Source organism: Pseudophryne corroboree, chromosome 3 (assembly GCF_028390025.1).
Source record: "Pseudophryne corroboree isolate aPseCor3 chromosome 3, aPseCor3.hap2, whole genome shotgun sequence".
Taxonomy (NCBI): Eukaryota; Metazoa; Chordata; class Amphibia; order Anura; family Myobatrachidae; genus Pseudophryne; species Pseudophryne corroboree.
The window spans coordinates 27553010-27577757 of NC_086446.1; the positions used below are offsets into that span (position 1 = coordinate 27553010).

The 24748-nt window shown below is 46.3% G+C and overlaps 2 protein-coding genes across 2 annotated transcripts in view; one reads left to right on the forward strand and one right to left on the reverse strand.

Moving 5' to 3' along the window:
* The window catches only part of LOC135054582 (gastrula zinc finger protein XlCGF57.1-like), a 134167-nt gene that overhangs the window by 36134 nt on the left and 73285 nt on the right, over positions 1 to 24748 (forward strand). The window lies entirely within an intron of this gene.
* Positions 1 to 24748, reverse strand: part of LOC135055814 (uncharacterized) — a 69016-nt gene that overhangs the window by 10425 nt on the left and 33843 nt on the right. The window contains exons 8-9 of the mRNA XM_063960284.1: positions 23524 to 23583; positions 19585 to 19768 (exon numbers count right to left, since the gene is read on the reverse strand). Of these exons, the coding sequence (XP_063816354.1) occupies positions 19585 to 19768; positions 23524 to 23583 (244 nt within the window). The remainder of the gene's footprint in view (positions 1 to 19584; positions 19769 to 23523; positions 23584 to 24748) is intronic.

Sequence of the window (24748 nt, forward strand, 5' to 3'; positions counted from 1 at the left end):
ACTATACAGCAGGAGCGGCCTGTGGTGTCTGGTTTCTATTATGCAGGAGGAGCAGCCTGTGGTGCCCTGTTACTATACAGGAGGAGCAGCCTGTGGTGTCCTGTTACTATACAGGAGGAGCAGCCTGCGGTGTCCTGTTACTATACAGCAGGAGCAGCCTGTGGTGTCCTGTTACTATACAGAAGGAGCAGCCTGTGGTGTCCTGTTACTATACAGGAGGATCAGCCTGTGGTGTCTGGTTTCTATTATACAGGAGGAGCAGCCTGTGGTGCCCTGTTACAATGCAGGAGGAGCAGCCTGTGATGACCTGTTACTATACAGGAGGAGTAGCCTGTGGTTCCGTGTTACTATACAGGAGGAGCAGCCTGTGGTGCCCTGTTACTATACAGGAGGAGCAGCCTGTGGTGCCCTGTTACTATACAGCAGGAGCAGCCTGTGGTGTCTGGTTTCTATTATACAGGAGGAGCAGCCTGTGGTGCCCTGTTACTATGCAGGAGGAGCAGCCTGTGGTGCCCTGTTACTATACAGGAGGAGCAGCCTGTGGTGCCCTGTTACTATACAGCAGACGCAGCCTGTGGTGTCCTGTTACTATGCAGGAGGATCAGTCTGTGGTGTCTGGTTTCCATTATACAGGAGGAGCAGCCTGTGGTGCCGTTACTATACAGCAGGAGCAGCCTGTGGTGTCTGGTTTCTATTATGCAGGAGGAGCAGCCTGTGGTGCCCTGTTACTATACAGGAGGAGCAGCCTGTGGTGTCCTGTTACTATACAGGAGGAGCAGCCTGCGGTGTCCTGTTACTATACAGCAGGAGCAGCCTGTGGTGTCCTGTTACTATGCAGGAGGATCAGTCTGTGGTGGCTGGTTTCCATTATACAGGAGGAGCAGCCTGTGGTGCCCTGTTACTATGCAGGAGGAGCAGCCTGTGGTGTCCTGTTACTATACAGGAGGAGCAGCCTGTGGTGTCCTGTTACTATACAGGAGGAGCAGCCTGTGGTGTCCTGTTACTATACAGGAGGAGCAGCCTGTGAAGTCCTGTTACTATGCAGGAAGAGCAGCCTGTGGTGTCCTGTTACTATACAGGAGGAGCAGCCTGTGGTGTCCTGTTACTATACAGGAGGAGCAGCCTGTGGTGTCCTGTTACTATACAGGAGGAGCAGCCTGTGGTGTCCTGTTACTATACAGAAGGAGCAGCCTGTGGTGTCCTGTTACTATACAGGGGGAGCGGCCTGTGGTGTCCTGTTACTATAGCAGCAGAGTAATAATAACAGTAATGAGTGGGCAGGGAGAGGAATAACACGTGAGAGGTATAACATGTATGTATACAGCAGGTGAGGCAGGACGTGTGAGGAGGACACAGAGCGGTCATGTGACACAGGGCTGCGCTCCCTGAGATGAGACTGTCCGGGCGTCCTGTTATACTGAGCCATAGAGACTCTCAGAGACAGCCAGCGGCTGTGACAGTCCCCAGATCCTCAGTGTCAGTGATTGTCCCCCAGGTAATGTCTCCCCCCCCCCCACCCTACGCTGCATACACGCGGCCGGCAGGCTGGTCACATGACACCTACATCTGTGCTGAGGGAATTTCTCATTTCATCATCTGCGCAGAGTCACATATTACCGGAGACTGATGGAACTCTGTATTGCTCGTCCCTTATTTCCTCCTGTCTGCTGCCCGGTCCCTGTAGTATTACCCTCTCCTGTTCCCTATACCCCCCTCCTCCCCCGTCATACTGCCACCTCTGTTACACCCTCAGTTGTACACCCTGATTTCCTACTTTACTCCCCCCTCTCCCTAAATCTACACCCCCTCTGCTCTCCTATGTACTCTCCCCTCACCCCCGTTATCTGTATGCCCTGTGAATAGTCACTAATTAATTCATGTGTTTGTAACATTGCACCAGATATGTGTTTAGGAGGAATAAGATCCCGGCCAGGAGAGGGACATTGGTGTAACATTATGCGGTACAGAACAGTGTGACGGCCTCTGAGGAGCATTATGCGGCTGGCTCACAGGAACCTCTGACAGAAGCTGACCAGGGCTCTATGGCTGGGGGAAATAAGGAGACTTACTGGTCACTTATCTGTGTTATATGTGTTCTCTGTGATGTTTGTTACATGTATTATATTTATTGCTAGTCACTCCAGCTGTGAGGAACCAGAGTCTTTATTACACGTCACACGTTCTGTATTCTCACCGATTCCCTGATTCACTTATATCTATAGTAATAATACAGGGACATGACTGGGGAGGTGAGGGGATCTGGGACTGTCACAGTGATGTCACATATATCTATAGTAATAATACAGGGGCATGACTGGGGAGGTGAGGGGATCTGGGACTGTCACAGTGATGTCACATATATCTATAGTAATAATACAAGGACATGACTGGAGAGGTGAGGGGATCTGGGAGCGTCACAGTGATATCACTAATATCTATAGTAATAATACAGGGACATGACTGGGGAGGTGAGGGGATCTGGGAGTGTCACAGTGATGTCACTTATATCTGTAGTAATAATACAGGGACAAGACTGGGGAAGTGAGGGGATCTGGGAGCGTCACAGTGACATCACATATATCTGTAGTAATAATACAGGGACATTACTGGGGAGTTAAGGGGATCTGGGAGTGTCACAGTGACATCACTTATATCTATAGTAATAATACAAGTACATGACTGGGGAGGTGAGGGGATCTAGGAGCGTCACAGTGACATCACTTATATCTATAGTAATAATACAGGGACATGACTGGGTAGGTGAGGGGATCTGGGACTGCCACAGTGACGTCACATATCTATAATAATAATACAGGGACATGACTGGGGAGGTGAGGGGATCTGGGAGTGTCACAGTGATGTCACTTATATCTGTAGTAATAATACAGGGACATGACTGGGGAGGTGAGGGGATCTGGGAGCGTCACAGTGACATCACTTATAGCTGTAGTAATAATACAGGGACATGATTGGGGAGGTGAGGGGATCTGGGAGCGTCACAGTGATATCACTAATATCTATAGTAATAATACAGGGACATGACTGGGGAGGTGAGGGGATCTGGGAGTGTCACAGTGATGTCACTTATATCTGTAGTAATAATACAGGGACAAGACTGGGGAGGTCAGGGGATCTGGGACTGTCACAGTAAAGTCACATAAATCTATAGTAATAATACAGGGACATGACTGAAGAGGTGAGGGGATCTGGGAGTGTCACAGTGACATCACTTATATCTATAGTAATAATACAGGGACATGACTGGCGCCATGAGGGGATCTGGGAGCGTCACAGTGACATCACATATATCTGTAGTAATAATACAGGGACATTACTGGGGAGTTAAGGGGATCTGGGAGTGTCACAGTGACATCACTTATATCTATAGTAATAATACAAGTACATGACTGGGGAGGTGAGGGGATCTAGGAGCGTCACAGTGACATCACTTATATCTATAGTAATAATACAGGGACATGACTGGGGAGGTGAGGGGATCTGGGACTGTCACAGTGATGTCACATATATCTATAGTAATAATACAGGGGCATGACTGGGGAGGTGAGGGGATCTGGGACTGTCACAGTGATGTCACATATATCTATAGTAATAATACAGGGACATGACTGGAGAGGTGAGGGGATCTGGGAGCGTCACAGTGACATCACTTATATCTATAGTAATAATACAGGGACATGACTGGGGAGATGAGGGGATCTGGGAGCGTCACAGTGACATCACTTATATCTATAGTAATAATACAGGCACATGATTGGGGCGGTGAGGGGGTCTGGGAGCGTCACAGTGACATCACTTATATCTATAGTAATAATACAGGGACTTGACTGGGGAGGTGAGGGGATCTGGGAGTGACTACAGTAATATTTGGTGCCTCTCACAATACACAGGATTGCACAGTAGTAAGGAAGACATCCAGTGAGTGTGAGACACCCAGCAGCAATTCTCTTGTGTCAGGAGGACTGAGCAGGACCCAGAGTCCCATCACTGTGCCACCACCTCACTCACTGATAGATGAGATGCACAGTGACCAGAAGATCCTGGAACTCACCAACAAGATCATTCAGCTGTTGACTGGAAAGGTGACTGCTGGGAATGGGACATTATACAGTAACAACTGGGGATGTGTCTGGGTGATGACTGGAGAGGTGACTGCTGGGAATGGGGCATTATACAGTAACACCAGGGGATGTGTCTGGGTGATGACTGGAGAGGTGACTGCTGGGAATGTGGGGCATTATACAGTAACACCAGGGGATGTGTCTGGGTGATGACTAGAGAGGTGACTGCTGGGAATGGGGCACTGTACAGTAACACCAGGGGATGTGTCTGGGTGATGACTGGAGAGGTGACTGCTGGGAATGGGGCATTATACAGTAACACCAGGGGATGTGTCTGGGTGATGACTGGAGAGGTGACCGCTGGGAATGGGGCATTATACAGTAACACCAGGGGATGTGTCTGAGTGATGACTGTATCACTGTGTGGGTCAGGTTCCTATAAGGTGTCAGGATGTCACTGTCTGTCTCTCCATGCAGGAGGAGGAATATATAGAGGAACACAGGGGTCTGTACAAGGACGTGATGATGGAGAATCACCAACCCCTCACATCACTGGGTAAGAGGAGACTGTCATGTATTGTACAGGGGAGAGCATTATGTGGGCCTCCTATATACAAACGTCACCTGATAATCACATTCTGCTGCGGGGTACACTGGGCTCCACCAGGATTAACATTGGGGTGTAGTGTAGGATCTTGATACGACGCATCAACAGGCTCAAAGCTTTGACCTTCTTCCCAAGATGCATAGCGCCGCCTCCTATATCACTCCGCCTCCATGCACAGGAGCTCAGTTTGTAAGTTGGTGCCAATGCAGTAAGCAGGCACTTTACAGGGGGCTGCCTCAGGCAGCCTATTTAGAGCTTCATTTTGAAGAAAAAGATTCTTGTCGGAATACTACTGAGCTGCAGCAAGAATAGTCAGACAGACTTCCCTGCGTGCAGCTCCATCACCCTCAGCGGCTCTGTATACTACCGCGCCCTGGTTGCCGGGTCACTGCAGCAGAGGCTCCGGATTTCCTCTCACAGGTCAGTCACACACACGCCGACCTCCCGGATTGTGGGGCCACTGACAAGGGGGAGGTAAGGGCTTCTGTGCCCGCACTTTACCGCGATCCAGGGAGGCGGGCCGCGCGCGTGTTGGCGTGGACACTGATTACTGGGCAGCCTCTCCACTAGCCACCAGGGACGTTCATGGTCACAGGTCAATGTTTTTTTTCTCTATATTAACCCCGTTTTTAGCCAGCTGTACCCGGTACATATACATATATATATACATAGATATATCCCTGAGTGTGTGGGGGTGTCGGTACGCGTGGGTCGGCATGTCTGAAGCGGAAGGCTCATCTAAGGAGTAGGTGGAGCAAATGATTGTGGTGTATCCGTCGGCAACGCCGACACATGATTGGATGGATATGCTGAATGTTTTAAATGCAAATGTGTCTTTATTACATCAGAGGTTGGACAAAGCAGAGTCCAGGGATAGAACAGGGAGTCACTCCATGGCTTTGGCTGTGTCACAGGGCGCTTCAGGGTCTCAGAAACGTCCCCTGTCCCAAGTAGCAGACACTGATACCGACATGGATTCTGATTCCAGTGTCGACTACCATGATGCGAGGTTACACCCAAGGGTGGCCAAAAGTATTCATTATTGCAATAAAGGATGTTTTACATATCACTGATGACCCCTCTGTCCCTGACAAGAGGGTACACATGTTTAAGGAAAAGAAACCTGAGGTAACTTTTCCCCAATCTCATGAGCTGAACGAGTTATTTTAAAAGGCTTGGGAAACCCCAGACTAGAAACTGCAGATTCCCAAAAGAATTCTTATGGCGTATCCTTTCCCTGCGCAGGACAGGTTACGGTGGGAATCCTCGCCCAGGTGGCAAAGGCGTTAACGCGCTTGTCCAAAAAGGTGGCGCTGCTGTCTCCATACACGGCCGCGCTCAAGGATCCTGCTGATTGCAGGCAGGAAACTACCTTAAAATCTATTTATACACATGCGCGGGCTTGCTCAGACCGGCAATAGCGTCGGCTTGGGTTTGTAGCGCTGTTGCGGCTTCGACGGATACCTTGTCAGCTGAAATTGATACCCTGGATAGGGATACCATGTTATTGACCTTAGGTAACATTAAAGACGCAGTCTTATGTATGAGAGACGCTCAGAGAGACGTTGGGCTACTAGGTTCGAGAGCCAACTCCATGGCGATTTCTGCTAGGCGAGCCCTGTGGACCCGCCAATGGACAAGTGATGCCGACTCAAAAAAGCATATGGAAGTTTTGCCTTACAAAGGTGAGGATTTATTTGGGGAAGGTCTCGCAGACCTGGTTTCCTCAGCTACCGCGGGCAAATCTACTTTTTTACCTTATGTTTCCCCACAACAAAAGAAAACGCCACAATATCAGATGCAGTCTTTTCGGTCACATAAGTCCAGAAGGGGTTGGGGCTTTTCCTTCCTCGCCAGAGGTAAGGGAAGAGGGAAAAAGCAGTCTGCTACTGCTAGTTCCCAGGAGCAGAAGTCCTCCCTGGCTTCTACTAAATCCACCGCATGACACTGGGGCTCCACTGAGGGAGTCTGCGCCGGTGGGGGCACGTCTTCGACTCTTTAGCCACGTCTGGGTTCAGTCAGATGTGGATCCTTGGGCAATGGAAATTGTATCCCAAGGCTACAAGCTAGACTTCGAAGACATGCCTCCTCGCCGGTTTTTCAAAACGGCTCTACCGGCTTCTCCCCCAGAGAGGGAGATAGTTTTAGCTGCAATTCAAAAACTGTGTCAACAAGTGGTTGTCGAGGTTCCCCTAGCTCAACAGGGGAAGGGGGTACTATTCAACCCTATTTGTGGTCCCGAAACCGGATGGCTCGGTTAGACCCATTCTAAATTTAAAGTCCCTAAACCTGTACTTGAAAAAGTTCAAATTCAAGTAGGAATTGCTCCGGGCAGTTATCTCCAGCCTGGAGGGGGGGGGGGATAATTTATGGTGTCACTGGACATAAAGGACGCATACCTTCATGTCCCCATATATCCCCCTCATCAGGCGTACCTGAGATTCGCTGTACAGGACTGTCATTACCAGTTTCAGACGTTGCCGTTTGGGCTTTCCACGGCCCCGAGGATTTTCACCAAGATAATGGCGGAAATGATGGTGCTCCTGCGCAGGCAGGGAGTCACAATTATCCCATACTTGGATGATCTCCTGATAAAGGCGAGATCGAGAGACAGTTGCTGAAAAGCGTGGCGCTCTCCCTGGGAGTGCTGCAGCAACATGGCTGGATTCTGAATCTGCCAAAATCACAGTTGGTTCCAACAACTCGGCTATCGTTCTTAGGCATGATTCTGGACACAGAACAAAAGAGGGTTTTTCTCCCAATGGAAAAAGCCCAGGAACTCCAGAACATGGTCAGAGACCTGTTAAAACCGAAAAGAGTGTCAGTCCATCAATGCACTCAAGTACTGGGAAAGATGGTGGCGACCTACGAGTCCATCCCCTTTGGCAGGTTTCATGCGAGGACATTTCAGTGGGACCTTCTGGACAAGTGGTCCGGGTCCCATCTTCAAATACATCAGAAAATAAGCCTGTCCCCCAGAGCCAGGGTGTCTCTCCTGTGGTGGCTGCAGAGTGCTCACCTTCTAGAGGGTCGCAGGTTCGGCATTCAAGACTGGGTTCTGGTGACCACGGACGCGAGCCTCCGAGGATGGGGAGCAGTCACACAAGGAAGGAATTTTTAGGGGATATGGTCAAGCCAGGAGGCTTGTCTACACATCAACGTACTGGAATTGAGGGCCATATACAACGGCCTACGTCAAGCAGAGAATCTTCTTCGTGACCTACTGGTTCTGATTCAATCAGACAACGTCACAGCTGTGGCTCATGTAAACCGCCAAGGCGAAACAAGGAGCAGAGTGGCAATGGCGGAAGCCACCAAGATTCTGCGCTGGGCGGAAAATCACGTAAGCGCTTTGGCAGCAATTTTCATTCCGGGAGTGGACAACTGGGAAGCAGACTTCCTCAGCAGACACGATCTCCATCCAGGAGAGTGGGGACTTTATCAAGAAGTTTTTGCAGAGATAACAAGTCAGTGGGGTCTTCCTCAAATAGATATGATGGCGTCACGCCTCAACAAGAAGCTTCGGAGGGATTGTGCCAGGTCAAAAGACCCTCAGGCAGTAGCTGTGGACGCCCTGGTGATACCGTGGGTGTTTCAGTCGGTCTATGTGTTCCCTCCTCTTCCACTCATCTCAAAGATATTGAAAATCATAAGACGGAAAAGAGTGCAGACAATACTCATTGTTCCAGATTGGCCTCGAAAGGCCTGGTATTCCGATCTTCAGGAAATGCTCACAGAAGATCCGTGGCCTCTTCCTCTCAGGGAGGACCTGTTGCAACAGGGGCCCTGCGTGTTCCAAGACTTACCGCGGTTACGTTTGACGGCATGGCGGTTGAATGCCGAATTCAAGCTGGGAAAGGCATTCTGAAAGAAGTCATCCCTACTCTTATGAAGGCTAGAAAGGAGGTGACGGCGAAACATTATCACCGTATCTGGAGAAAGTATGTATCTTGGTGTGAAGCCACGAATGCTCCTACGGAAGTTTTCAATCTGGGCCGTTTTCTCCACTTTCTACAGACAGGAGTGGATATGGGCCTAAAATTAGGCTCCATTAAGGTACAGATTTCGGCCCTATCAATTTTCTTTCAGAAGGAATTGGCTTCTCTCTCAGAAGTTTAGACTTTTGTAAAGGGGTTGCTGCACATACAGCCTCCTTTTGTGCCTCCAGTGGCACCATGGGACCTTAACGTGGTGTTACAGTTCCTAAAATCTCACTGGTTTGAACCTCTTCAAATGGTTGAATTGAAATTTCTCACTTGGAAGGTGGTTATGTTGTTGGCCTTGGCATCTGCAAGGTGAGTGTCTGAATTGGCGGCTGTCTATCGCAAAAGCCCCTATCTGATTTTCCATGTGGATAGGGCAGAATTAAGGACTCGTCCTCAATTTTTGCCTAAGGTGGTTTAATCGTTTCATATGAACCAACCTATTGTGGTACCTGTGGCTACGAAGGACTTGGAGGATTCCAAGTCCCTTGATGTAGTCAGGGCCTTAAAAATATATGTAGCCAGGGCGGCTCGGGTTAGGAAAACAGAGGCACTGTTTGTCCTGTATGCAGCCAACAAGGTTGGCGCTCCTGCTTCTAAGCAGACTATTGCTCGCTGGATCTGTAACACGATTCAGCAAGCTCATTCTACGGCTGGATTGCCGTTACCAAATTTGGTAAAGGCCCATTCCACTAGGAAGGTGGGCTCTAGTTGGGCGGCAGCTTTGCCGAGCGGCAACTTGGTCGGGTTCAAACAATTTTACTAAATTCTACAAGTTTGATACCTTGGCTGAGGAGGACCTCATGTTTGCTCAATCAGTGCTGCAGAGTCATCAGCACTCTCCCGCCCGGTCTGGAGCTTTGGTATAATCCCCAAGGTCCTTACGGAGTCCCCAGCATCCTCTAGGACGTAAGAGAAAATAAGATTTTAAACCTACCGGTAAATCTTTTTCTCCTAGTCCGTAGAGGATGCTGGGCGCCCGTCCCAGTGCGGACAAAATTCTGCATGACTTGTATATAGTTATTGCCTACATAAGGGTTATGTTACAGTTTTGATCAGTCTCGGGCTGATGCTCTTTTGTTTCATACTGTTAACTGGTTTGTATATTCCATGTCATACGGTGTGGATGGTGTGGGCTGGTATGAATCTTGCCCTTAGATTAACAAAAATCCTTTCCTCGTACTGTCCGTCTCCTCTGGGCACAGTTTCTCTACCTGAGGTCTAGAGGAGGGGCATAGAGGGAGGAGCCAGTGCACACCCATCTAAAGTTTTTTATAGTGCCCATGTCTCCTGTGGAGTCTGTCTATACCCCATGGTCCTTACGGAGTCCCCAACATCCTCTACGGACTAGGAGAAAAAGATTTACCGTTAGGTTTAAAATCATATTTTTTTGCAACAGGACCAGGCGCAGAGCCTGATGCTGGTCGTTTAAATATGGGGGGACCCCAGTCATCCCCCCCCCCCCCCCACCCGTATTTTTACAACCAGGATCGACTCAAAGAGCCCGAGGCTGGTTATGCTTAGGAGTGAGGGACCCCACGCAATTTTTTTTCTGTTTTTTTTACTTTTTCTTCACCTCCTAATATACACTATGAAGCCCTGCACGGATCTCACAGATCCGGACGGGATTCATTGTGTTAAGTCCGGCAGTGTTTTACTAATCACTCCCGTAAAACACTGCCAGACATTACGAATGACATCGGCATTGGAAAAAACGAAAATGCAGATACGACAGCTTAGTAAATGAGTCGTAAAAAAAAACCCAAAAAGTTGCAAATTCACACTGCCGATGTCATTCGTGTTTAATCTCCCTCCAAATCCCGACAATTATGAATCTTAGTAAATATACCCCGTGGAATCCTGCTCGGTGGGACATTGATACAAGAGAGTACTGAGACGGCCAGAAGAGACCATCGTTTGCTGGTGTGCAGGATGTGATCCCCCCACAGGGGTGTCCTACAAAATACAACCCTGTACAGTCTGGTTATTAACTTCTACTGTCTTTTACCTGCAGTTATTAGAAGTGGATTCTGTATGAACTTTTTTTTAGAGTTCTTTAATATGTTCTTGTATCAGGTGAACATACTAATATTTTGCACATTACAAGGTTGGTGCAGCAATTTAGTCATAGTTGCCTACTTTTGAAAAAGCATTTCAGGGAGATTGTGAAATTAACACCTTTAAGCGCGGACGTGTACTGCTGCATCTAAGAGGCGTGTCATGAAAATGACTTACATCAAAGGTAAATGAGCCCCAAAGTTAGTATACTGAATACACATATACTGTAAGTGGCCATGAGAAACCTTATTTAAAATGAATGTAGCCATAGGGATCATTGTGCCTTATAACCAATACAGGGAAATGGTGCTGATGACCCCATTTGAATGTATATATCTCTAATTTATCTTTCCCCAAGAATGTAACAGCTATATAATGGGGGTGCGATAAAATCAGGGAGATTGCTGGTCTAATCAGGGAGTGAGGGAGATTGCTTCTATTTCAGGGAGTCTCCTGCAGAATGAGGGAGGGTAGGAAACTATGAATTTAGTGTATCTATACACGGTGGAGTTGCATCATTATGACCACCTCCTAGATGTGACGTCGGCAGCGCGTAGCCCATGATATACGTCACGCGTTGTGCGCTGGCTTGATGGTATATAAGGTGTGCGATAGGCCGTATGCACACATATCTCTCGTTGCTGTCATGGGTAAAAGGGGCGATTTATCTAGGTTTCAAAAAGGGATAATTATCGGCTTTCGGGCCATGGGTGGCGGTATTTCTGACACAGCGCAGTTTGTGCACTGGCCGTGTGCTGCGGTGAAGGTGTATCGTGCCTGGGAAAATGGCACCATTGCCAATAACTGATGTGGAAACTGCGGAGCACCACGTGTCATTGGTGTGAGGTGAACGTCGACTATGAAGTTGCGTGAGGACCGACCATCACGCTACAGTGGAACATCTCACCATCACAATAAACATGGGGGGCTACCAGACGTGTGTCTAACATGACCGTTCAGTCCGTCTAGCTGCAGTCTGTGCTGATATTAGCTGGTTGTCCTAATAATGTGACCCGTCTGTGTATTTCATATTCTATTTTATGAATGTATGTTATATAGGTTTTGTGTAGGTTATGTTTCTAATTTTAAACAATATTGTGTTGTTTTAAAGAGAAGCCTCCTATCTCCTTTATCAATGAGCAGATATAACACTTTGTAGTTTATAAACCCAAATATGCTCAGTTTGTCCTTCTTTCTAATCTCTGTACCCCAACGACATCGCCCTTTCTCTGGTGAACATGACTCCCTCTAGGACCTATATATTTCTCTTACGTCCTAGAGGATGCTGGGGACTCCGTAAGGACCATGGGGAATAGACGGGCTCCGCAGGAGACACGGGTACTACAAAGAACTTTTAGTATGGGTGTGCACTGGCTCCTCCCTCTATGCCCCTCCTCCAGACCTCAGTTAGATTCTGTGCCCAGTGGAGAATGGGTGCACTGCAGGGGAGCTCTACTGAGTTTCTCTGATAAAAGAATTTTGTTAGGTTTTTTATTTTCAGGGAGCACTGCTGGCAACAGGCTCCCTGCATCGTGGGACTGAGGAGAGGGAAGCAGACCTACTTAAATGATAGGCTCTGCTTCTTAAGCTACTGGACACGATTAGCTCCAGAGGGATCGGAACGCAGGTCTCCCCCCGCCGTTCGTCCCAGAGCCGCGCCGCCGTCCTCCTTGCAGAGCCGGAAGATAGAAGCCGGGTGAGTATAAGAAGAAAGAAGACTTCAAAGGCGGCAGAAGACTTCAGATCTTTCCCGCTGCGCGCCATTGCTACCACACAATACACACAGACAGGCAATGATGGGTGCAGGGCGCAGGGGGGGGGGGCGCCCTGGGCAGCAATATAAACCTCTGGACTGGCCATTTTAATATATGGGCTGCGGAGGCAGTAGATAGATACATTCCCCGCCATTATTTGTACATTTGAGCGGGACCGAAGCCCGCCACTGAGGGGGGCAGAGCTTAGTCTCACAGCACTAACCAGCGCCATTTTCTTTACAGTGATCTGAAGAGAAGCTGGCTCCCCGGACTCTCCCCTGCTGAACGGTGATACAGGGCTGAAAAAGAGGGGGAGGGCACATGTAGGCGCAGTGGGTGTATATCACAGTTAATATATATAAAAAGCGCTTTATCTGGGAATTGTTTCCAGTGTCAGTTGGCGCTGGGTGTGTGCTGGCATACTCTCTCTCTGTCTCTCCAAAGGGCCTGGTTGGGGAACTGTCCCCTTATAGATATATCCCTGTGTGTGTGTGAGGGTGTCGGTACGCGTGTGTCGGCATGTCTGAAGTGGAAGGCTCAACGCCGACTCATGATTGGTATGATATGTGGAATATTTTAAATGCAAATGTGACCTTATTACATAAGAGAATGGACAAAGCTGAGTCCAAGGAAACAGCAGGGAGACAATCAACGGATTTGACCTGGTCACAGGGCCCGTCAGGGTCTCAAAAGCGTCCCCTATCCCAAATAGCAGACACTGATACCGACACAGATTCTGACTCCAGTGTCGACTATGATGAGGCAAGGTTACACCCAAAGGGGGCCAAAAGTATTCATTTTATGATTATAGCAATAAAAGATGTTGCATATCACAGATGACCCCTCTGTCCCTGACATGAGGGTGCGCATGTATAAGGAAAAGAAACCGGAGGTAACTTTTCCTCCATCTCATGAACTGAACAAATTATTTGGAAAAGCTTGGGAAACTCCAGACAAAAAACTGCAGATTCCCAAGAAGATCCTTATGGTGTATCCTTTCCCTGCAAAGGACAGGATATGGTGGGAATCCTCGCCCAAGGTGGACAAGGCTTTAACGCGTCTGTCCAAGAAGGTGGCACTACCGTCTCCAGACACCGCAGCCCTCAAGGATCCTGCGGATTGTAGACAGGAAACGACCTTAAAATCTATTTATACACATGCTCGTGCTTTGCTCAGGCCGGCAATAGCATCGGCATGGGTATGTAGCGCAGTTGCAGCGTGGACAGATACCTTATTAGCTGACATTGATACCCTGGACAAGGATACTATTTTACTGACTTTAGGTCACATTAAAGACGCAGTCTTATATATGAGAGACGCTCAAAGAGACGTGGGGCTGCTTGGTTCCAGAGCCAACGCCATGGCAGTTTCGGCTAGACGAGCTCTGTGGACCCGCTAATGGTCGGGTGATGCCGACTCAAAGAAGCATATGGAGGTTTTACCTTACAAGAGTGAAGTTTTGTTTGGGGATGGTCTCGCGGACCTGGTTTCCATAGCTACCATGGGTAAATCTACATTTTTGCCTTTTGTTCCCCCACAGCAAAAGAAAACTCCACAATATAAGATGCAGTCCTTTCGGTCGCATAAGTCCAGAAGAGGTCGGGGCTCCTCATTCCTCGCCAGCGGTAAGGGTACAGGTAAGAGAACACCTGCTTCGGCTAGTTCCCAGGAGCAGAAGTCCTCCCCGGCTTCTGCTAAATCCACCGCATGACGCTGGGTCTCCAGTGAGGGAGTCCGCACCGGTGGGGGCACATATTCGACTCTTCAGCCAGGTCTGGGCTTGGTCAGACGTGGATCCTTGGGTGTTGGAAATTGTATCCCAAGGTTACAAACTGGAGTTCGAAAAGGTGCCCCCTCGCCGATTTTTCAAATCGGCCTTACCAGCCCCTTCCCCGGAGAGGGAAGTAGTATTAGATGCAATTCAAAAGCTGTGTCAACAGCAAGTGATTGTCAAGGTTCCCCTGGTCCAACAGGGAAAACGGTACTATTAAACCCTGTTCATGGTCCTGAAGCCGGATGGTTCGGTCAGACCCATATTAAATCTAAATTCCCTAAACCTGTACTTGAAAAAGTTCAAATTCAAGATGGAATCACTCCGGGCTGTGATATCCAGTCTGGAAGGAGGGGATTTTATGGTGTCGCTGGACGTGAAGGATGCCTACCTTCATGTCCCCATATTTCCTCCTCATCAGGATTACCTGATGTTCGCAGTACAGGACTGTCATTACCAGTTTCAGACGTTGCCGTTTGGGCTTCCCACGGCCCGAGGATTTTCACCAAGGTAATGGCGGAAATGATGGTGCTCCTGCGCAAGCAGGGAGTCACAATTATCCCAAACTTGGACGATCTCCTGATAAAGGCGAGATCGAGAGATCAATTGCTGAAAGGCGTGTCGCTCTCCCTGAGAGTGTTACAACAATACGGTTGGATTCTCAATCTGCCAAAGTCACAGTTGATTCCAACAACTCCAGAACAGGATCTCCAGAACATGGTCAGGGACCTGCCAAAACCAAAAAGAGTGTCTGTTCATCAATGCACTCGAGTTCCGGGGAAAATGATGGCAGCCTACGAGGCCATCCCCTTCAGCAGGTTCCATGCAAGGACTTTTCAGTGGGACCTTCTGGACAAGTGGCCAGGGTCCCATCTGCAACTACATCAAAAGATAAGCCTGTCCCCCAGAGACAGGGTGTCTCTCCTGTGGTGGCTTCAGAGTGCTCACCTTCTAGAGGGTCACAAGTTCGGCATTCAAGACTGGGATCTGGTGACCACGGACGCGAGCCTCCGAGGATGGGTTGCAGTCACCAAAGGAAGACATTTTCAGGGTCTATGGTCAAGGCAGGAGGCTTGTCTAAACATCAACGTGCTGGAATTGCGGGCCATATACAACGGCCTACGACAAGCGGAGTATCTTCTTCGCGACCTACCGGTTCTGATTCAATCAGACGTCACAGCCGTGGCGGGACAAGGAGCAAAGTGGCAATGGCGGAAGCCACCAGAATTCTGTGCTGGGCGGAAAATCACGTAAGTGTTCTGTCAGCAGTCTTCATACCGGGAGTGGACAACTGGGAAGCAGACTTCCTCAGCAGACACGATCTCCATCCAGGAGAGTGGGGACTTCATCAAGAGGTCTTTGCAGAGATAACAAGTCTTTTGAGACTTCCTCAAATAGACATGATGGCGTCACACCTCAACAAAAAGCTTCAGAGGTATTGTGCCAGGTCAAGGGACCCTCAGGCAGTAGTGGTAGACGCCCTAGTGACACCATGGGTGTTTCAGTCGGTCTATGTGTTCCCTCCTCTGTCTCTCATCTCAACAGTGTTGAGAATCATAAGATGAAAAAGAGTACAGACAATACTCATTGTTCCAGATTGGCCTCGAAGGGCATGGTATTCGGATCTTCAGGAGATGCTCACAGAAGATCTGTGGCCTCTTCCTCTCAGGGAAGACCTGTTGCAGCAGGGGCCTTGCATGTTCCAAGACTTACCGCGGTTGCGTTTGACGGCATGGCGGTTGAACACTGAATCCTAGCTGAGAAGGGTATTCCGGAGGAAGTTATCCTACTCTGGTAAAGGCTAGGAAGGAGGTAACGGCAAAGCATTATCTGGAGGAAGTATGTATCTTGGTGTGAAAGGCTAGGAAGGAGGTAACGGCAAAGCATTATCTGGAGGAAGTATGTATCTTGGTGTGAAACCAAGAATGCTCCTACGGAAGATTTCCATCTGAGCCGTTTTCTCCACTTCCTACAGACAGGAGTGGATATGGGCCTAAAGTTAGGCTCCATTAAGGTACAGATTTCGGCCCTATCTATATTCTTTCAGAAGGAATTGGCTTCTCTCCCAGAAGTCCAGACTTTTGTAAAGGGAGTGCTGCACATCATGGTGCCACCAGGGGCACCATGCGACCTTAACGTGGTGTTACAGTTCCTTAAAACACACTGGTTTGAACCCCTTCAAACGGTTGACTTAAAATTTCTCACCTGGAAGGTGGTCATGTTATTAGCCTTGGCATCTGCAAGGCGAGTGTCAAAGTTGGCGGCCTTGTCTCACAAGAGCCCCTACTTGATTTTTCATGTGGATAGAGCGGAATTGAGGACTCGTCCTCAATTTTTGCCTAAGGTGTTTTCTTCATTTCATATGAACCAACCTATTGTGGTACCTGTGGCTACGAGTGACTTGGAGGACTCCAAGTCCCTGGATGTAGTCAGGGCCTTAAAAATCTATGTAGCCAGGACGGCTAGGGTTAGGAAGACAGAGGCTCTGTTTTTCCTGTATGCAGCCAACAAGGTTGGCGCGCTGTCTTCTAAGCAGACTATTGCTCGCTAGATCTGTAGCACGATTCAGCAGGGTCATTCTACGGCTGGATTGCCGTTACCAAATTCGGTAAAGGCCCATTCCACTAGAACGGTGGGCTCTTCTTGGGCGGCTGCCCGAAGCGTCTCGGCATTACAGTTGTGCGAGCAGCTACTTGGTCGGGTTCAAACACTTTTGCAAAATTCTACAAGTTTGATACCCTGGCTGATGAGGACCTCATGTTTGCTCAATCGGTGCTGCAGAGTCATCCGCACTATCCCGCCCGGTTTGGAGCTTTGGTATAAACCCCATGGTCCTTTACGGAGTCCCCAGAATCCTCTAGGATGTAAGAGAAAATAAGATTTTAAACCTACCGGTAAATCTTTTTCTCCTAGTCCGTAGAGGATGCTGGGCGCCCGTCCCAGTGCGGACAACATTCTGCAAGACTTGTATATAGTTATTGCTTACATAAGGGTTATGTTACAGTTGAGATCGGTCATTGACTGATGCTGTTTTTGTTCATACTGTTAACTGGTTGCGTATATTCCAGGTTATACGGTGTGGATGGTGTGGGCTGGTATGAATCTTGCCCTTAGATTACATAATACTTTCCTCATATTGTCCTTCTCCTCTGGGCACAGTTTCTCTGAGGTCTGGAGGAGGGGCATAGAGGGAGGAGCCAGTGCACACCCATACTAAAAGTTCTTTGTAGTGCCCATGTCTCCTGCGGAGCCCGTCTATACCCCATGGTCCCTACGGGGTCCCCAGCATCCTCTACGGACTAGGAAAAAAAGATTTACTGTTAGGTTTAAAATCTTATTTTCTCCAAAACAGAAATCTTTGCACTTCACCTCTTCCTCACTCAAGGCAAATTCGAGTTACTGATGTAAAAGCACTGCCTTACGTATTTGGGCATTTCCTAACTAGATGCTCCGATCAGCTTTTCTCTACAAATTATCCTAAACTGCTCAATACGATCATGTAGGACCTCAACAAAATGAATATACTGACCAGACTCCTTTGCTGTTCAGGAACCCCGGTTCACATCCTTTCCTGATGCCACTACACCATTCAATTTCAAATGTCCCACTGACTGATATCTGGATTTGGGTTTCACTAATGTACAACTCTATTTTATCACAGCTTGTCTCATGCAAGGCATTCCCTGACACTCCAAACCAGTCTGGGGAATCAGAATTGGTGCTCTCGTTGAATTGGTTCTCCATTTCTGCTCTTCTGTGGGCACCACAGAATTGTAAATGTTCTGACTTAAAAAAAATTCCCACAGTAGCCTTTTCCTGTTGAGTGTGGGATTGAGCTGCACTTTCTTCTATCCTTCAGACATCTTTCTCCAAGTTATGGGACAACCCAAATTTTCCACCATGATGAAATAACAATGCTTTCTAACAATGGATCATATGTGGCCTCCTTTTCCTCATTGACATAGTGAATGTAATGTGCCTTCTTATGCCAATGATAGGGATAGATGTTGGCTTCCAATATCTCCTAATTTGTAATTTTTATCATCATAAACCCCTGGCAGGGATCCATGATTGAGTCGTGTTGACTCCACATCCTGCAAGAGGTTTCCTTTCTGTAATTTTTTCACCTCTCAAATAGAGCCCTGCCTAAGAAAAAACATGAATTGGATGGGTAACGCGATGGAGGAGAAACATCTGACATCAATACTTGGAAATAGATATGTGTTAACCTTGTTTCCTCTGCTACCTCGGTTCATGCCCATAGCGCAGCTTCATATTCCCTCTTAGCAAGGCCCATCCCTGGTGTCCCAAAGTAGACACATTTATGGTATATACTGTGAAGTGTTGGGTTGCAGTCCATGAGAGGACTTCCTACCTGCCCCTCCTCACTTCTATTATGGAAACCATTTGGGTCACCTGTATCACTGAACATATTGCCAGTATTGGTAACAGTCAAGCTGACAACACTGCCTCAATTTGGTCGCAGTTGAACCACCATAATGACTTCTCCACTGGTGGTCCTCATTGTGGCAAGTGTGATGCTGTGAGGAGACCTTTATAATATGCCCTGTTAGTGTGTCACGTGAACATGATTTTAGAAGCACGGCTTTGATGTATGTTCCGGTTCTCTACCCCGACCCTAAGCCAGTTAGGAGCACAGGATGGGTTTTGTTGTAGACCCTCTGCTGATATGTTATCTTTAATGGCCTGACATGATTTCTCAGTTTGCCTCTGATCATATATAAAGTTCATATAGATGAATAGTTATGTGATGTCCAAACCCTCAATCCCTTCTCCTGACACCTTTTCTTCTTTCTGTAACTCTCCCCTCACTAATTACCTGATATAAACCTTGCAACAAACGCAATGTGTAATTAAAAAAAATGAAAATAATTTTTTACGGTGTCATTGATGTATGTCACTTGTACAGAATTAGTGAGTTCATCCTCTTTTTGGAAATTAGAAAAACATCAGATACTAGATATGTCGGATTCTTATATTTTCCCTGGTCGCATCTGCCCTGTTGCCTCATGTCTGTGATGGGATTGGAAGGTTTATGTATATATATATATATATATAAACAAAGTGGATAAAAAAGGTTTTTCCCCCACACCTACACACACCCGCCTCTTGAGCGTTTACATATTTTGCTGTGTTTCCCACATGGAACCATAATACAGCTGTGGCCAAAAGTTTTGCGTATGACACAAGTATTGCTTTTCACAAAGTTTGCTGCTTCAGTGTTTTTAGACCTTATTGTCCTATGTTACTATGGTATACTGAAGTAACATTACAAGTATTTCAAGTGTCAAAGGCTTTTATTGACAATTACATTAAGTTTATGCAATGAGTCAATATTTGCAGTGTTGATTCTTCTTTTTGAAGACCTCTGCAATTTGCCCTGGCTGCTGTCAATCAACTTCTGGGCCACATACTGACTTGTGGCCGCCCATTCCTGCCTAATCAATGCTTGGAATTTGTCAGAATTTGTGAGTTCCTGTTTGTCCACCCGCTTCCTGAGGATTGACCACAAGTTCTCAATGGGATTAAGGTCTGGGGAGTTAACTGTCCATGGTTTTGTTCCCCGAGCCACTTAGTTATCACTTTTGCCTTATAGCAAGGTTCTCCATCATGCTGGAAAAGGCAGTGTTCCTCACCAAACTTCTTGGATGGTTGGGAGAAGTTGCTCTTTGAGGATGTTTTGGTGCCATTCTTTATTCATGGCTGTGTTCTTAGGTAAAATTGTGAGTGAGCCCACTCCCTTGGCTGAGGAGCAACCCCACACATGAATGGCCTCAGGATACTTTACTCTTGGCCTAATGCAGGACTGATGGTAGCACTCATCCTATTTTATAGATGCTACATCAATGATGTATTCATCCTTTGGCAGGGTACTAAGGAATCCTTTATATAGATGGTTGACGATATCAATCATCTTGAAATACCTATCTGTTTCACACACAAATTCACTGACAGGTCCATGAGTTTTCTAAATGTCACTACTGTTTTGCATAATGGCAAACTTTTAACTACCATGTATCATAAGTCCACAGCCAGGAATATGACTCTACTGGCAACTAGCTACCATACTCCTGGAAAAGTAATTAGGGTTTAGTGGCGCTGTGCTTGTGGCCGAGTAGTTATGCAGATCAGCAGCCACCTAATGGAGAGATAGCCGGTCTCTCCTATTTACTATTAAGAACCAAAAACAAAATTAGGTGGCGCTTAATAATGCATATACATTGTCTTAAATGTAAAAATACATATTTAATATACAATAAAAAATACAATCACATAACAAAGTACAAATACCAAAATAATTACTATTTAGTAGCAAGATTGATCAATGTTATAAATTAGCAATATACCTCTAGATTATAGAAGTACTAAGCAGCAGTACCCAAAGTAGGATTGCAGCAAAGAAGGCTAACAATGTATTAGCATGTATAAAGCGGGGATTTGATGCAAGGGACGAGAGTATTATACTCCCATTATATAAAGCCCTAGTGAGGCCTCATCTTTAATACTGTGTCCAATTTTGGGGACCATATTACAAAAAGGATATCCTGGAACTAGAAAAGGGTTAGAGGCGGGCGACCAAACTAATTAAGGGCATGGAGACGCTGGAATACGAGGAAAGGCTTGCAAGACTAGGCATGTTATTGCTTGAAAAGAGGAGACTAAGAGGGGACATGATCAACATTTACAAATATATAAGAGGACAATAAAAGAGCTTGCGGGGGATCTGTTTTTGGTAAGATCAACACAGGACACGTGGACACCCACTTAGGTCAGAGGAGAGGAGATTTCACACCCAGAGATGGAAAGGTTTTTTCACAGTAAGGAGAATACGAGTTTTGAATTCCCTGCCTGAGAGAGTAGTAATGGCGGACTCGGTCAACACTTTTAAGAATGGGCTCGATAAATACCTAATGGATAAGGATATACAGGGTTATGGTGAGTAGTCACTCACTATAGATATAAAAAAATGAATAAACAACACCCGTATATGCACAATTGTTAGCTGGTTTGTGATTTGGTTGGAATTCCAATACCATAAGTAATGTAGCAGTTTCGAAATGAGGAGGGTAATATGTAAATTATCAGATGCAAGTGGGCGTCTCTTTGATGCAGATGTAGATTGCGACTGTAACACTCATTCGATCAGTGTCATATATTCCTGGTCAAATGCTCACCAGTGCTCACGGTCTCGCTCGTCAGATTGACATCGAATACACATCTATGTGAGCGGTCAGCGTCAGGCAGTAGTGGAAGCATGCAAACACCAGTGCACACAGATCCGCTCACCGGTGTGCACTGGTGTTTGCAAAAGGAACAGCTGACGGCTCCAGATTTCAGCACTCCGTGTCCTCAACGCGTTTCACCACACTTGGGCGGCTTTATCAAGAGGCATATATAGCTACCTGAGCCTGCCCGGATCTTTTATCCTTGTTACTCCAGAAATTAGCATAATGCACAGGTAGCTTCAATATAGGAGATTCAGGTGGTAGTTAAGTAAGTAGTGGCGATTATTTTATACACCAGGTATACTTTAAACAATACCTGTGTATATTCTGTACAGAGCATATAAATATATAACTTAAAAATATACATAAATACATATTCCAGAATACATGTTTTTCTGACAGCAACCGATACAAGATCGATCCACTTGGTTATATCTAGCTAAATGCTCAATGTACAGTATGGCACAAATATCCACTAAACTTGCATCAATAAATGCTGGATGTATTTTGAATCGTTGAATGTTCACATTATAATAATGGATACTAGGGGGCAAATTCAGTAAGGATTGCAAAAATTGCGAGCAAAAACAAAATTGCGAAAGCACGCCCAAACAGAAAAACTGCAACACTAATTTAACAAAAAGAAGGTGGTCTTGTGAAATGTGCAAATATTGCGAAAACCATCCTAATAATCGCAATTTTTGCGTACATATTACAAATGTACGCAATTTTTGCGTACATGTTTCTGATGTTGCATTTTTTTGCTAACAAGTGTTTTTCTCTTAAAAATTGCACAACCTACTTTCCTGCACCCAAATTAAAGAAACTACTCAACAATTCAACCATCGCTTAATTGGTCAAATGATCTTGTGGTAATTTAGCAATTATTATCTTAAAGACACCATATTGTTTTTCTTCAAACATTGACTAATGCCCATAATGCATTCAAATATATTCAACTAGAGAGAGTGTGAATTCTAACCTCTAAACCCTACACAACAGCAATTATTGGTATAACGGTTGAACATTACATATTATTGTTTCTTTGCTTTTATTTACATACAAATGGAGCAGAATTTGCAATACTTGAAAATAAAAAGATGTTGTTGTTCTTCAACATATGTTTATGTGTGGGTATGTTTTGTGGTATCCGTTCAGATGGTCGACCATGTTATGGTCGACAACTATTGGTCGACACATGAAAAGTTCGACATGTTTTTTTAACTTTTTTTTCTTATGGGGAACTTTTCCATACTTAACGATCCACGTGGACTACGATTGGAACTGTGCCGAGCGAAGCGAAGGCACTATGACCGAAGCATGGCGAGCAAAGCGAGCCTTGCGAGGGGATGCGGTGCACTAATTGGGGTTCCCGTCACTTTACGCAAAAAAAGACACCAAAAAAGGTTAAAAAACTCATGTCGACCTTTTCATGTGTCGACCATGTGTCCATGTCGACCATGTCAATGTCGACCAATAGTGATCGACCTAATGACTGTCGACCATAACATGGTCGACCATTCATACCGGAACCGCCTACTTTTCGTAGTGCATACGCAGTTTTTGCTAAGTCTCAGAAATTGTTTTTTTTCCCTCAAGTTTTTGCTATTTAAGTTGCAGAATTTGCGTTTTTACGCTATATTTTTGCTGATTTGCGATCCCTGCTGAATTAGGCCTTCTATCTGAATTTACACTCCTTTTTCTCTGCATGTTGCAGCTATCTATCGCCCACCTGGGCATCCCAAACAATTTGTAGATGAGTTTTCTGCCTCCCTCACTTCTTATCCTCTGACATCTCCACCATTATCATGGGAGATATTAATATTGCTATTGATAGTCCAAAATCTGCTGCTCATGCCTCCAATCTACTCTCTCTAACCTCCTCTCTCGGCCTCTCATAATGGACTGACTCCTCTACTCATCAGGAGGGACACTGCCTTGATCTAGTATTCACCAGATTATGCTGAGTTTCTGAACTCACTAACACACTTTTTCCTCTGTCAGATTACAACCTTATCACCTACATGCTCTCTGCTAATACTTCAAACTCAAGTGTCGCTGACATCCTCCAATCCTCCTCAAACCTGCAGAAATATTGAAGCAAATAATCGTCAAGAATTTCCACCTCACTGCTACAACTGCTTTCACCTATTTCTGCATTCACTTCTCCTGAGATGGCTGTATCGCACCTGAACCAGACTCTACAGATAGCCCTTGATGAAGTGGCTCCAGCTACCCATCACACTCCACGTAGACCTAGATGTCAACCGTGGCACTCTAAAGTAACAAGACACCTACAAAAACTGTCACATAAAGTTCAACACCAGTGGCGTAAATGTTGTATTCCAAGTGACTTCCTCACATATAAGACTGTCTACCACTCTTATTGTAATGCCCTGGACACTGCCAAACAAACATATTTCCAAACTCATCTCTTCTCAAGCCTCTAACCACAAATTACTTTAATACATTTAAATCATTTCTCAACCCTCCTTCACCCAACCGGGCAGCCACTATCAAGGCACAAGATCTTGCTTCCAACTTCAAGGACAAGATTGAGAAGATCCAAGATGAAATGGTATACTCTTCCTCAACCAGTGACCTACTCAATTCCCTACCTGAACCCTCTAAAACTTTCTCATTTTATCCCACAAATGAAGATGAAATATCAACACTCATCCTGCTACTCTACTACGTCTCTTCTTGATCCTATACCCTCACAAATAAGTAAAGCTCTGTCTCGTGTGCTCATCCCTACCTTAACAGCTGTAATCTCTCTCTCTCTCTACTGGTATCTTTCCTTCACTGTTCAAGCATGCAGTGATTACTCCCATTCTGATAAAACTAAATTCTGACCCTAACTCTCTCTCAAACTACTGTCCCATCTCTCAGCTCCCATGTCTCTCCAAGCTCCTTGAAAAACTTGCCTACACTCGCCTCACACACTTTCTTAACTCATACAATTTATTGAACCAATCAGGCTTTTGCTCCCAACACTCCACAGAGACAGCACTGACTAAAGTAGTGAATGATCTGGTCACTGCAAAGTCTAAAGGCCATTACTCATTACTTAGTCATCTAGATCTCTGCTGCTTTTGACACTGTTGACCACCCTCTTCTTATACTAACACTATAATCCCTAGGTCTTCAGGACACAGCCCTCTCTTGGTCATATCCTATCTAATCGCTCTTTCAGTGTCCATTTCTCTGAATCCACCTCTTCTTCGCTACCTCTTTAAGTTGGAGTAC